The 15,872-nt window shown below is 34.7% G+C and overlaps 1 protein-coding gene across 2 annotated transcripts in view; it reads left to right on the top strand.

Annotated features, from left to right (window-relative positions):
- CHM (CHM Rab escort protein) overlaps nt 1-15,872 on the top strand; it is a 229,309-nt gene that overhangs the window by 54,811 nt on the left and 158,626 nt on the right. For both annotated transcript variants that reach the window (XM_059157117.1, XM_059157118.1), the window contains one exon: nt 326-450. In XM_059157117.1, the coding sequence (XP_059013100.1) occupies nt 326-450 (125 nt within the window). The remainder of the gene's footprint in view (nt 1-325; nt 451-15,872) is intronic.

The raw sequence follows: 15,872 nt of genomic DNA, 5'->3' as shown, positions 1-15,872 counted from the left end.
GTATACCAGACAACTTGATTTTCAGCAGAAAGAGGGTTAGTTGTCCTAGTTCTTAAATAATGTCAAAATAGGCACATCCAGTGACTGCACCAAACTGTTAGATATCCTGCTGTAAAGGTGTAAACCAGAAAGCATTTGATAGGGTAGGATTTTACACAAATTTCTTCTCTTTCCTTTGAAGATGGCACACTATGCTGGAGTCACTTCAGAATTTTGATGGCATCAAAGGCAAAGCATTAATTGAGAAAGGTATACATTTTTCACAAAAAAGTAGAGGTTCATTTTGTGCAATTTAATTAAAATTTCTCATCTGTGTTTTATTTAGGAAAACAGTGACATTGTGAATGAAAGCCCAGCATGGCAAGAGCAGATTCTTGAAAATGAAGAAGCCATTGCTCTTAGCAGGAAGGACAAAACCATTCAACACGTGGAAGTGTTTTGTTACGCCAGGTATGAAAAGTATTTATTTAGGATACACTGAGTTAATGCCTTCTTATTCACATCTGTTCAGAAGAAGCCAATAAATGATGTTGGTTTCCAAAAGTCAATTGATAAGACAGTTTGCCTTTTTTAAAATATAACTTTAGATTTTCTCTGCTTAGATGACAATGGTGATAATAACATGCTACATTAATGACTTGATTCTTCACAACCATCCTGTGCTAGGATAGAGCGGATAGTACTCGTTGCAGTTTTTGTAGAATCTTCATTATAGAGATTAATTTGTTGAAAGTCACATGGCTTGAAAAATGTCAAGACCACATGTAGCTTAGATAGTGGTGGAGCCCAAGATCAAAACCCAGGATTATTTAATTCTACTCCAGTGTTCTTCTAACTCTTCTTAGATAATATTTAGTGTAGCAAAATGGAAAATTATAATTTTGAAATAAAAATAATTGCTCACAACCTTTGGGGATATATTTTCAAAAATCAGGAGAGAATTTTGGGAAGTAATATTTTAAGTGTGTCTAAGTGAGAAAATTCATTTTTTAAAAAAGTTTTTATTTTCCAGTTAACATACACTTTTATATTAGTTTCAGGTAGTGAAATAGTTTCAGGTATCATATAGTGATTCAGCAATTCTCTACATAATTCAGCAGGTGCTCATCACAAGCGCACTCCTTAATCCCTATGACCTATTTTACCCATTTCCCCACCCACCTGTACTGTGGTAATAATCAGTTTGCTCTTTATAGTTAAGATTCTGTTTCTTGGCTTGCCTCTCTATTTTTTCACTTAGCTCATTTGTTTCTTGAATTCCACATAAGAATGAAATCATATGGTATTTGTCTTTCTCTCACTGACTTAATCTGCTTAGTTAGCATTTTAACCTTTAGCTCCATCCATGTTATTGTAGATTGCAAGATTTCATTCTTTTTTATAGCTGAATAATATTCCGTGTGTGTGTGTGTGTGTGTGTGTATGTGTGTGTGTGTGTGTGTATTACATCTTCTTTAGTCATTCATCAGTTGATGGCCACTTGGGCTGCTTCCATATATCAACTGTTGTAAATAATGCTGCTCTAAACATAGGAGTACATGGCCCTTTAAATTATTGTTTCTGTATTCTTTGGGTAAACAACCTGTAGTGTGATTGCAGGATCCTAGGGTAGTTCTGTTTTTAACCTTTAGGGGCACTGCCATACTGTTTTCCACCATGGCAGCACCAGTTTGCATTTCTGTCAACACAGCAACAGGGTTCCTTTTTCTCTGTATCTTCACTAACACCTGTTGTTTCTTGTGTTGTTGATTTTAGTCATTCTGACAAATGTGAGGTGATATCTTATTGTAGTTTTGATTTGCATTTCCTTGATGGTAAGTGGTAATGACCATCTTCTGATGTCTCTTTTGGCCATGTGGATGTATTCTTTGGAAAAATGTCTATTCATGTCTTCTACCCATTTTTTAATTGGGTTATTTTTTGAGGGGGTGTTGAGTTTTATAATTTCTTTATGTACTTAGATTACTAACCCTTTATCATATTCATATATATATATATATATATATGTAATTTGTAAATATCTTTTCCCGTTCTGTAAGTTGCCTTTTAAGTTTTGTTGATTGCTTCTTTCACTGTGCAGAAACTTCATTTTGATATAGTTCTGATAGTTTATTTTTCCTTTTGTTGCCTTGGCTCGGAGAACTTATCTAGACAAAGTTGTTATGGCAGATGTCAGAGAAGTTACTGTCTGTGGTCTTTTCTAGGATTTTTATAGTTTAGGTTTCACATTTAGGTCTTCAGCCCATTTTGAGTTTCTTTTTATGTATGGTGTAAGAAAGTGGTCCAGTTTCATTCTTCTGCATGTTGCTGTCCAGTTTTCCCAGCGCCATTTGTTGAAGAGACTTTTTTCCATTGGCTGTTCTTTCCTGCTTTGTCGAGGATTAATTCACCATATAGTTGTGGGTCCATTTCTTGGTTTTCTGTTCTGTCCTGTTAAACTGTGTGTCTGTTTTTGTGCCAGTATTATACTATATTGCTCACTACAGCTTTATAATATAACTTGAGGACTGTAATTGTGATGCCTCTAGTGTTGCTTTTCTTTTTCAAGATTGCTTTTTGCTCTTTGGGGTCTTTTGTGAATACATGCAAATTTTAGGGTTGGTTGTTCTAGTTCTGTGAAAAAATGCTGTTGTTATTTTGATAAGAATTGCATGTACTGCATAGATTGCTTTAGGTAATATAGACATTTTAACAATATTTGTTCTCCCAGTCCATGAACATGGAATGTTTTTTCATTTCTTTGTGTCATCTTCAATTTCTTTCATCAGTGTTTTACAGTTTTCAGAGTACACGTCTTTGGCCTCTTTGGTTAGGTTTATTCCTAGGTATTTTATCGTTTTTTCGTGCTTTTGTAAATGGGATTGATTCCTGATAACTCTTTCTGCCATGTTATTGTTGTACAGAAATGCAACAGACTTCTTTTTTTTTTTTTAAGTTGGGTATTCATCCTTTCTTTTTTTTTTTTTTTTAAAGATTTTATTTATCCATCTGTCAGAGAGACAGCGAGACAGCGAGCGAGAGCGAGCACAGGCAGACAGAGAGGCAGGCAGAGTCAGAGGGAGAAGCAGACTCCCTGCGGAGCAAGGAGCCCGATGTGGGACTCGATCCCAGGATGCTGGGATCATGACCTGAGCCGAAGGCAGCTGCTTAACCAACTGAGCCACCCAGGCGTCCCGCAACAGACTTCTATATATTGATTTTGTATCCTGTGACTTTACTGAATTTGTGTATCATTTCTAGCAATTTTTTAGTGCAGTTTTTGTGTTTTCTCTACGCCATCTGCAAATAGTGACTTCCTCCTTGCTGATTTGGATGCTTTTTATTTCTTTGTGTTGTCTGATTGCTATGGCTGGGATTTCCAGTACTGTATTGAACAACAGTGGTGAGAGTGGACATTCCTGTCTTATTTCCTGACTATAGAGGAAAAGCTTTCAATTTTTCTCCACTGGGGATGATATTAGGTATGAGTTTTTCAAATATGGCCTTTATTTTGTTGAGGTATGTTCCTTCAATCTCTACTTTCTTGAGAGTTTTTATCATGAATGGATGCTGTACTAGGTCAAATACTTTTTCTGCATCTATTGAAATGGTCATATGGTTTTAATTTTCCTTTATTGATGTAAGAAAGAGAGTATCATTCTGTAATAGATCCTTGACATTCTTGTTGGCTACATCAAAAAATCTTTTGGATTTCCCTTTTGTAAATAATGAAAAATATGGTACACAATCCTGGCCTTTTGTTTTCGTTGCTTTTTTATATATACATTACTGATGATGTTAATGTTACATTTTGTGGAGGTAGGGTATGAGTGTATGTTTAGTTCTGTGTAATTTTAATATATGTGTTGGGTCATATATCTGTCACCACAGTCAACTTAAAGAATTAAGCAGTTACATCACCCTAGGGTTCTTTCCTGTTTCCATTTTATAATCATAGATCATCTCCTTCCTACCATTTCCCAATTTCTAACAATTGGTAACCACTAGTCTCTTTTCTAGCTCTATTATTCGTCATTTTGAGAATGTTATGTGAATAAAACTGTACAGGATAACCTTTTGCCATTGGCTCTTGCACTCATTGCAGTTAATCTGAAGATTGATCCAGGTGGTTGCATGTGTTAGTAGTTTGTTCCTTGTTACTGCTGAATAGTATTCCATGGTATGAATATACCAAAGTTTACTTATTCACCTATTAAAGAACATGTGGGCTTTTTTCACTTTTGTCTGTTACAAATAAAGCTGCTATGAATATTTGTTTATAGGACTCTGTGTGAACATACGTTTTCATTTGTCTAGGATAGATACCCAAGTGTGTAATTGATGGGTCCTATGTGTTGTCTGATTGCTATGGCTGGGATTTCCAGTACTGTATTGAACAACAGTGGTGAGAGAAACTGAATAACTGTTTTCCAGAGGACCTGTACCATTTTACATTTCCATCAGAATTTCATAATTCAGTTTCCCCACATACTTATCAGCATCTGGTGTTTTTACTTTCTTCACCATTCTGATAGACGTGTAGTGATATCTTATTGCAGTTTTAATTTGCATTTTTCTTATGGTTGATTTTGAACATCTTTTCATGTGTTTGCCATTCTTACATCCTGTTTGTTGAAAATCTGTTCCTATCTCTTGCTCATTTTTTAAAATTTTTTTATTTTTTAAAAAATTAATTAATTAATTAATTGATTTTTTTTTATAAACATGTATTTTTATCCCCAGGGGTACAGGTCTGTGAATCGCCAGGTTTACACACTTCACAGCACTCACCAAAGCACATACCCTCCCCAGTGTCCATAACCCCACCTCCCCTTCTCCCAACCCTCCTCCCCCCAGCAACCCTCAGTTTGTTTTGTAGGATTAAGAGTCACTTATGGTTTGTCTCCCTCCCAATCCCATCTTGTTTCATTGAGGAAGTGGTGATGCAACATGGGGGCTTAAGTGGGTAGGAGAAGAATCTTGCTCATTTTTTAATTGGATTGGCTTTTTCCTGTGGATTTTTGAGAGTTCTTTATATGTTTTATATATGTGTCTTTTGTTAGGTAAATAGTTTGCAAATATTTCCGTTAAGTATGTAGCTTGTCTGGCATCCTCTTTAAGCAGAATGTTTTGCAGGTGAAATGTTTTAAATTTTGATGAGGTCCAAATTTATCACTTTTTTCTTTGGTATAGATCCAGAATATTTTCTCCTATTTTTTTAAAAAAATTTACAGTTTTATGTTTAAGCCCATGATCTTTAATTTTTGTACATGGTGTGAGGTTTAGGTCAGTGTTATTTTTTTTAACTTAAGGTTATCCTATTGCTTTGGCACAGTTTGTTATAAAGGCTGTTCTTACTCCACTGAATTAATTTTGCATATTTGTCAAAAATCAGTTGGCTGTACTTGGATGGGTCTATTTGTGGATTTTATATTCTGTTCCATTAATGCGTATGTCTTTCCCAAACCAATACCACACTGTCTGGATTCCTGAAGCTATATATTAGGACTTAAAGTCAGGTAGAATAATTCCTCCGAATTAATTCTTTTTTGTCAAGATTGTTTTAGCTTTTCTAGAGTTTGTGCTGTTTCATATAATGTTTTAATAAGCTTTTCTATGTTTAGAAATGTTGCTGGAATTTTGATAGAAATTGGATTAATACTGTAACTCAACTTGGGGGGAATTGATACCTTTATTATTTTGAGTCTTCCAGTTCATTGACAAGGGTATGTCTCTCCATTTATGTAGATTGACTTCGATTTCTTTCTACAGATTTGTGTGATTTACAGCATCCCAATCCTGTGCATCTTTTGTTAATTGTATACCTAAATAGTTGTTTGTCTTTGGGGCAATTATAGGTAACATTCTTTTTAATGTTGACTTTCATATATTCATTTTAGGTATCAAAATAGGCAGTTGGTTTTTATGCATTGAGTTGTATCCTGGCATCTTGCTGAACTCACTTTTTAGTACTTGGGATTTTTTTTTATAGATTTCCTTAGTATTTTTACATAGACAGTCATGTCTTAAACAAAGAGGAACAGTTTTATGTATTCCTCATTTTCTTTTTTAAGAGTTTGTTTCCTATTGAGAATCGTGTGTTTTCTGTCTGTAGCCACATACCACAAGTTAATGGTGTTTTCTCCTTATCTTTAGCCTCACTTAATGAGCATTCTTTTTTCCCAGAAAGAAAGTTGTTATCACTTTCTGATGACTTTGTAATTATACCCTAATGAGGGCCAATCATGTAGGGTCTCTCATTTCTAATTATCTTGTTTTTGTACACTACTCTCTTAGCTTGTGCCCATCAAATCCACAGTCTGATCACTGGTATCCATCAGTTTTTTCTCTGTAGTTAAGACTCTCTTCATTGGTTTGTCTTTCTCTCTCTTTTTTCTTTTCACTTGCTCATTTATTTTGTTTCTTAAATTCCACATATGAGTGAAATCATGTGGTATTTGTCTTTCTCTGACTGACTTATTTTGCCTAGCATTTTACTATTTCCATCCATGTTGTCGCAAATGGCAAGATTTCTTTCTTTTTTATGGCCAAATAATATTCCATTGTATATCTATACCACATCTTGTTTATCCGTTCATCAGCCAACAGACACTTGGGCTACTTCCATAATTTGGCTATTGCAAATAATGCACATATAAACATAGGGGTGCATTTGTCCGTTTGAATTAGTGTTTTTGTAGTTTTGGGTAAATACCCAGTAGGGTCTTTCTTGGTTTGTAATTCTATTTTTAATGTTTTGAGCAGTCTCCATACTGATATCCATAAGGGCTGCACGAGTTGCATTTCCATAAACAGTGCAAGAGTGTTCCTTTTTCTGCACATCCTCACCAACACTTGTTTTTTGTGTTTTTGATTTTAGACATTCTCAGAGGTGTAAAGTGGTATATCGTAGTTTTGATTTGTATTTCCCTGATGATGACTGATGATGAGCATCATTTCTTCTGTCTGTCTTCTTTGGAGAAATGTCTCTTCATGTCTTCTACCCATTTTTAATTGGATTATTTTGGGGGGGGTGTTGAGTTTTATAAGTTCTTTGTTTATTTTGGATACTGTTTATTGGATATGTCATTTCCAAATATCTTCTCTCATTCTGCAGGTTGTCTTTTAGTCTCATTGATCCTTTCCTTCACTGTGCAGAAGCTTTTTATTTTGCTCTAGTCCCATTAGTTTATTTTTGCTTTTGTTTCCCATGCCTCAAGAAACATATCTAGAAAAATATTGCTGTGGCCAATATCAGAAATTACTTTCTGTGCTTTCTTCTAGATTTTTATGGTTTCAAAACTCACATTTAGGTCTTTATTACATTTTGAATTTATTTTCATGTATGGTGAAAAAAGTGGTCCAGTTTCATTCTTTTGCATGTTGCTATCAGGTTTTCCCAGCACCATTTGTTCAAGAGATGGTCTTTTTACCATTGGATATTCATTCCTTCTTTGTCAAAGATTAATCAGTCATGTAATTGTTGGTTTGTTTCTGGGCTTTTTATTCTGTTCTTTTGATCTATTATTGTGCCAGTACCATACTGTTTTTAAATACTCTAGCATTGTAACATAACTTGAAGTCTGAGATTGTGATACTTCTGCTTTTTTCTTTTTCCAAAATTGCTTTGGCTATTTGGGCTTTTTTTTGTGGCTCCATACGAATTTTAGCATTGTTTGTTCTAGTTCTCTGAAAAATGCTGTTGCTCTTTAGACAGGGATTGCATTAAATCTGTAGATTGATTAGGATAATAACAGAATTTTTTTGTAATACAGAATTTTTAACAATATTTGTTTTTTCATCCCATGAGCATAGAATATCTCCATTTCTTTGTGTCATATTGAATTCCTCTCCTCAGTGTTTTATAGTTTTCAGAGTATAGGTCTTTTACTTTATTAAGTTTATTCCTACAGATTTTATTGTTTTTGGTACAGTTGTAAATGGAATTGTTTTCTTAATTTCACTTTCTGCTGTTTTATTATAATTGTTATTATTTTGCTTCATTATTACGGTAAAGGAATGCAGTAGGCTTCTCAACATTGATTTTGTATCCTGCAAGTTTATTCAATTCATTTATCGGTTCTAGTGGTATTTTGGTTGAATCTTTAGTGTTTTATTTGTATACTATTATGTCATCTGCAAATGGTGAAAGTTTCACTTCTTTCTTACCAAGTTTAGTGCCTTTTATTTCTTTTTATTTTCTGCTGTGGCTAGGGCTTCCAGTACTATGTTGAATAAAAGTGGTGAGAGTGGATATCCTTGTTCTGGATCTTACAGGAAAACCTCTGAATTTCTTACCATTGGGTATGATCTTAGTTGAGGGGTTTTCATAATAAGGCCTTTATTCCAGGGGCACCTGGGTAGCTCAGTGAGGTAAAGCCTCTGCCTTCAGCTCAGGTCATGATCCCAGGGTCCTGGGATCGAGCCCCACATCGATCTCTGCTCAGCATGAAGCCTGCTCACCCCTTTCTTTCTGCCTGCCTCTCTGCCTACTTGTGATCTCTCTCTCTCTCTGTGAAATAAATAAAAAGTCTTTAAAAAAATTAAAAAAATAAGGCCTTTATTCTGTTGAGGTATGTTCCCTCTGGACCAGTTTGTTTAGGGTTTTCATCATGAATGGATGTTGTAGTTTGTCAAATATTTTTTCATCATCACTTGAAATGATTATATGTTTTTTATTCTTCCTGTTATTAATGTGATGATGTATCACGTTGATTGGTTTGTGAATTGTACCACCCTTACATCTCAGGAATAAATCCCACTTGATTGTTGTGAACGTTTTTATTATTTTTTTTAAATTTTTATTTATTTTTAAATTTTTTTAAAGATTTTATTTATTTATTTGACAGAGAGAGGTCATAAGTAGGCAGAGAGGCAGGCAGAGAGAGGAGGAAGCAGGCTCCCTGCTGAGCAGAGAGCCCGATGCAGAACTCGATCCCAGGACACTGAGATCATGACCTGAGCCGAAGGCAGCGGCTTAACCCACTGAGCCACCCAGGTGCCCCGTTTTTTTTTTAATGTATTGCTGGATTTGGTTGGCTAGTATGTTATTGAGGATTTTTGTGTCTGTGTTCATCAGAGATATTGTCCTTAAGTTCTCTTTTTTTTTTGGTATCTTTATCTGGTTTTGGTGTTAGGGTGATGCTGTTCTCATAGAATGAATTTGGAAGTTTTCTTTCCTCTTCTGTTTTTTTAGAGTACTTTCCTAAGAAAAGGTATTAACTTTTCTTTAAATGTTTAGTAGAATTCACCTGTGAAGCCTTGGCCTTAAACTTTTGTATATTGGCCTTAAACTTTTGTATATTGGGAGTGTTTTTGATTACTAAATGATTTTTATTTCTGGTAATCTGGTCAAATTTTTATTTCTTCCTGCTTTGGTTTTGGTAGGTTATATTCGTGAGAATTTATCCATTTCTAGGTTTTTCAATTTGTTTGTATATAATGTTTTAGAATATTCTCTTATAGTTGTTTGTATTTCTGTGATGTTCTTTATTTCTCCTCTCTAATTTATGATTTTTATTTGGGTCCTTTCTCTTTTCTTCTAAGTCTGGCTAGAAGTTTATCATTTGTATCAGTTTTTTTTCAGTGAACCTCCTTCTGGTTTCATTCATCCGTTGTATTGTCTTTTTTAGTTCTCATCATTTATTGTTGCTCTAATCTTTATTATTTTCTTCCTTATGCTGGCTTTCAGTTTCATTGTGGTTCTTTTTTTTTTTTTTTCCTAGCTCCTTTAGTTGTAAGCTTGGGTGTTCATTTGAGACTTTTCTTGCTTCTTGAGGTAGACCTGTATTGCTATATAGTTTCCTCTTAGAATTGCTTTTGCTGAAACCAAAAGATTTTGGACTATTTTGTCTTCATTTTCATTTGTTTCCATGTGTACTTTTTAAAAGATTTTATTTATTTATTAGAGGCAGCGTGGGGGAATGAGCCCAAGCATGGGTAGAAAGGCAGAGGTAGAGGGAGAAACAGGCTCCCCGCTGAGCAGGGGTCCTGGCACAGGGATCTATCCCGAGATCCTGGGATCATGACCCAAGCCAAAGGTAGATGCCCAATGGACTGAGCCACCTAGGCACCCTTGTTTCCATGTATTTTTTTTATTTCTTCTTTGACTTTCTAGTTGACCCTTTCATTGTTTAGGACCATGTTGTTTGACCTCCATGTATTTGTGGTCTTTCCAGATTTTTCTCTTATGCTTAATTTCTAGTTTCATAGTGTTGTGATCAGAAAAGGTGCATGATAGGACTTCAGTGTTTTTGAATTTAAGACTTGTGTTATGGTCTCATATGTGATCTGTTATGGAGAATGTTCCATGTTGGCTGGAAAAGAATGTGTATTCTGTTTTAGAATGAAATATTGTGAATATATATGTTAAATCCCTCTGGTCTAGCATGTCATTCAAAACCGTTGTTTACTTGTTGATTTGTTTAGATGATGAATCCCATCGATGTAAGTGGGGTGTTTTAAGTCCCCTTCTATTATTGTGTTATTATCAGTTAGTTTCTTTATGTTTGTTATTAACTCTTTTATCTGTTTGGGTGCTCCCTTGTTGGGTGCATAAACGTTTAAAATTCTTGCATCCTCCTGTCAGATTGTCTCCTTTTTAATTATATAGTAACCTTTGTCTCTTGTTACAGTCTGTTGTAAATTTTGTCTTGTCCCAATGTAAGTGCTGCTCTCCTGTCTGTCTTTTGATATTCAGTTGCATGATAAACATTTCTCCATCCTCTCTCTTTTAATGTGCAGGTAAACAGGTCTTTCGTAGGTAGCATATAGATAGGTCTTTTTTTTTTTTTTTATCTACTGTGTCACCTTCTGTCTTGATAGGAGCATTTAGTTTATTTACATCCAAAGTAATTATTGACAGATACATATTTGCTGCCATTCTGTTGCTCGTTTTGTTGTTGTTTTTGTATTTTTTCCCATTAATTGAGCATCTTAATCACATCAGAGCTTTGGGGTGGCTGCTCTGCACTTCTCTTAGCTTGCTGTCTCAAGTTAAAAAGTGGTTTCCAGAATTCTGAACAGATTTTCATGCAGCAAGACCTCTAAACATGATAGGAAGGAGGAGAGTTTTCCTAACATATGTATCACTTTTTTAAAAAAAGTATTTAATTTATTTACTTGAGAGCGTGTGAGCGTACATATGAGAGAGAAAACAGAGAGAGGGTGAAGCAAACTCCCCATTGAGCAGTGAGCTCCATGTGGGACTTGATCCTGGGATCCTGAGTTTATGACCTTAGCTGAAGGCAGACACTTACCTGACCCAGGCGCCCCATATGTATCCCTCTTTTTTTGTTTTATTACTGTTATGTTAAAGAGTCTTCATCAGGAGCCTCCAGCACATTCTTCCTTGTCTCATTGGCCAAAACTGGATAGCCAGCTCACTCCTAAATCAGTCAGCATCAAAGGGTTGTGAATTGCTATAGTTGGCTTTAATCAGCCATGATCCTTTACCTAGCTCTGGAATTGCATCTCTTGTGCCAGGGAGGAAGACACTAATGGTTGCTGTGTAGACAACTAGCAGTACTTGCTGTATATCATCTTATGAAATTTTGTTCCTGGAAAAATGTAACAGAAGGTTAGTATTTCAGCTATATTCCATAATATATGTTAATATTTAAAGTTGGTTAGAGTAGCAAAAAATATTTACCAATATATTTTATTGTAGCAATTAAAAATTAAATACAGTGTTTTTTTATATTGCTAGTTTCTGGAGCAATAACTTTTTGATTGCCTGATTTTTCTAACTCTGATGGGTAACTATGGAACATTTATTTGTAGGAATAAACAGCTGGTGTAATTTAACATATATCTGCAAATCAGAAATGATTGGCTTAGAACAAAGCATATACAACTAAGTAAATGAATACCATTTTCGCAACAACCTATACTGTGGTGAAAGAGACACAAATGGCTGAAAAATGAAAAGTTAAAACCTGTGCTGAATAAATTAACCGGTTGGTTGGCAATTTTTTATTTGACTCATCTCAAACTGTGACTGATACAAGGCATAAATCATATGCATTCACTTTGAGGTATTACTTTGGTAATATAATTTCTTGATAATCAATACTAGATAATACCTGAATTTATACCCCCAGGTTTTTAAGATTTTATATATATATATATCTTGGAAGTTAGTATAAAAAGCATTAGAAAAAGTAGTATTCATCAGCTACAGGTTGGTAAAATTATCTCAGCATTGTTATACTGGACTGTAAATGGCCTTTGAAATTTGAATTGGCAATATAAGTGACATTAGATTTCATTTGTATCTAATTTGTATCTATTTCATCGGTATCTATTTTGATACTGAAAAGTTTTATAAGAACTAATGAGGCGGATTTTTTCTCCTTTATATGTTAAAATCATAATAGCATTGTTGAACTCATAGTTTCCATTGAGAATTTAGAATCCGACCACATTCATTAACAACTAGCAAATGTTTTTATATTTTTCAAACACTTTAAAATTTATAAATGTGAGTTCTTAATTTATTAATTTTTCTTCAAAAGGTTGAATTATCTATTTTAATAATTTTTTTTATCACAATATAAAGTTTTAAATTTGAGGAAATGCGAGTTCCTTTTGATGAACAGAATTTTGTTTACTAGTGTGTTAAGTGGAGTTTTGGGAGTTTTCTGGTGTCCTTGTAAATTCTAGTTAGGTATTAAATTTAACCTTAGCTGAAGTACAAAAACATTGTTTTTAACAGAAACTAAGGACAATCTTTTTTTTTTTTAATTTTATTTATTTATTTGACAGAGAGAGGTCACAAGTAGGCAGAGAGAGAGGAGGAAGCAGGCTCCCTGCTGAGCAGAGAGCCCGATGCGTAACTCGATCCCAGGACCCTGAGATCATGACCTGAGCCGAAGGCAGCGGCTTAACCCACTGAGCCACCTAGGCGCCCCAATCTTGTGTTTTTATTGCATATGTTTTCCATAGTGCTAGGGATTTCACAAAATGATATCGAGAAGAGTAAGACTTATTGATTTATAGTTGTAGGACAAATTTACAAGTTTACAAAAAAATTTCTTATACTTATACCTTTAATTATTTTGTCGTGTTTTCCAGATTATTCAGCATTAATACATTTCATTCATTGTAGAAAGGCCCTTTTCTCAGAAGGTAATAGAGAGCCATTAACTAGATCATTTGCTGTGTTCAGTTTCCATGGTGTCATTATCAAGGTCTATAATAAGAAGAAATTGCCATATTTTGTCTTATCTTTAAAATGCAGTTGATTATCATGTCATCCCTTAGTTTAATTTGTAGATGTGGGACTTCTACTGAAAGTTGTCACCTTAGATCCCTCTTAGAACACACTTTGGTTTATTTGCTTTTTAAAATAAAAATGTAGAGTGTAAATAATGCTGTGGAAAATATACAAATCACATGTCATATTATTGCTCTTCATTTTTTTTATTTATTTATCAGAGAGAGAGAGGGAGGGGAGAGAGCAAGCACAGGCAGACAGAATGGCAGGCAGAGGCAGAGGGAGAAGCAGGCTCCCCGCCGAGCAAGGAGCCCGATGTGGGACTCGATCCCAGGACGCTGGGATCATGACCTGAGCCGAATGCAGCTGCTTAACCAACTGAGCCACCCAGGCGTCCCTTGCTCTTCATTTTTAATGTTGCTAATGACAATAGTATCATAGCGTAATCTGATCAAAGAGGTTTCAAAAACCCAGGTTTTAAAAGCCCTGGATATGTGTATTTTGAATTGTCTGTTGACCTTTGCAAAGTTTAGCAGTATTTTATATTTGATTACTGTCTCATGTTTAATTAGTCTTTTGGAGTTTGTAAAATACTTTGCATATATGTTAGCTCATTTATGATACAACAGCCTCATGAAAGGTTAGGAAGCTGGTCTGATTCCCATTTTATAAATGGATCTGAGAGATTAAGTGGCTTGCCTAATACCTGCTGATTAATGCATCTAGAACTTTTCCCACTTTACTTTCCTAGATCTAAAAGGTAGGATTAGATCATTAATGGTACTGCGTTTTATTTTATTATATTTAATTAAAATTATTGTATTATAACGGTAAAGATCTCGGCATTTTATTTCTTTTTTTAGTGGAACAGTAAATATTCTTTATTTTTTTCCAAGTTTTTATTTAGACTCCAGTTAGTTAATATACACATTACTTACAAGTGTAGAATTCAGTAATTCAGCAATTATATACAACACCTGGTGCTCATCCCATGGGCTCTCCTTAATCCCCATCACCTATTTAACTGCCCCCCAACTCTCCCCCACCCTTGCACCCCCCACCCCACACACCTCCCCTATGGTAACCGTCAGCTTGTTACCTATAGTTGAGCGTCTGTTTCTTGGTTTTCTTCTGTTTCTTCCCCCCTCTATGTTCATGTCTTTTGTTTCTTAAATTCCACATATAAGTGAAATCATGTGGTGTTTGTCTTTCTCTGACTGTCTTATTTCCCTTAGTGTAATACCTATGAGCTCCACACATCTTGTTGCAAATGGCAAGATTTCATTCTTTTTCATGGCTAACTACTATTCCTAGATTTTATATATATGTGTATATATATATACTATATGTATATCTCACATAATCTTTTTCAATTTATCAGTCAGTGGACATTGGGGCTCTTTCCATAATTTAGTTATGTTGATAATGCTTCTGTAAACATCAGGGTGCATGCATCCCTTTAAGATAATATTCTTGTATTCTTTGGGTGAATACCCTGTGGTGCAATTGCTTGGTTGTACAGTACTATTTTTAATGTTTTGAGGAACCTCCATACTGTTGTCCAGAGTGGCTGTACTAGTTTGTATTCCTTTCAACAGCGTAACAGGGTTCCCCTTTCTCCACATTCTCGCCAAGACCTTTTGTTTCCTGTGTTGTTAATTTTATCCATTCTGACAGGCATGAGGTAGTTTTGATTTTTAGTTCCCTGATGATTAGTGATGTTAATCATCTTTTCATGTGTCTGGTGACCATCTGTGTGTCTTTTAGAAAAAATGTCTGTTCATGTCTTTTGCCCATTTTTTAACTGGATTATTTGTTTTTTGGGTGTGGATTTTGAAAAGTTCTTTATAAATTTTAGGTACTAACCCTTCATTAGATACATCATTTGAGAATGTCTTCTCCAATTTTGTAGGTTCCATTTTAGTTTTTTTGGTTATTTCCTTCACTGTGCAGAATCTTTTTTATTTTGATGAAGTCCTGATAGTTTATTTTTGCTGTTATTTCCCTTGCCTCAGGAGACGTATCTAGTAAGAAGTTGCTACAGCCAATGTCAAAGAGGTTGCTGCCTGTGTTCTCCTCTAGGATTTTATTGTTTTCCTGTCTCACTTTTAGGTATTTCATTCATTTTAAATTTATTTTTGTATATAGTATAAATAAGTGGTCCGATTTCATTTTTTGCATGTTGCTCTCTGGTTTTTCCAACACCATTTGTTGAAGAGACTGTCTTTTCCCCATTGGATATTCTCTCCTCCTTTGCTGAAGATTAATTGACCAGATAGTGGTGGGTTCATTTCTGGGTTTTCTCTCTATTCTGTTGATCTGTGTATCTAGTTTTGTGCCAATATTATGCTTGATCAGTACAGCTTTGTAATGATATAACTTAAGGTCTTGAATTGTGATGTCTCCAGCTTTGCTTTTCTTTTTGAAGATTGGATTTTGCTATTTGGAGTATTTTGTGGTTCCATACAAATTTTAGAATTTTTTTGTTCTAGTTCTGTGAAAAATGCTGCTATAACTTTGATAAAGATTTCATGAACTGTGTAGATTGCTTTGGGCAGTATAGACATTTTAACAATATTTGTTCTTCCAATCCATGAGCTTGCAATGTTTTTTCATTTCTTTGTGTCATCTTCAATTTCTTTCATAAGTGTTCTAGTTTTCAGAGTATAGATCTTTT

Source organism: Mustela lutreola, chromosome X, assembly GCF_030435805.1.
Source record: "Mustela lutreola isolate mMusLut2 chromosome X, mMusLut2.pri, whole genome shotgun sequence".
In the NCBI taxonomy this organism is placed as follows: Eukaryota; Metazoa; Chordata; class Mammalia; order Carnivora; family Mustelidae; genus Mustela; species Mustela lutreola.
Note: the sequence above shows the minus strand (reverse complement) of the source record. Positions and strands in the feature narration are given on the sequence as shown.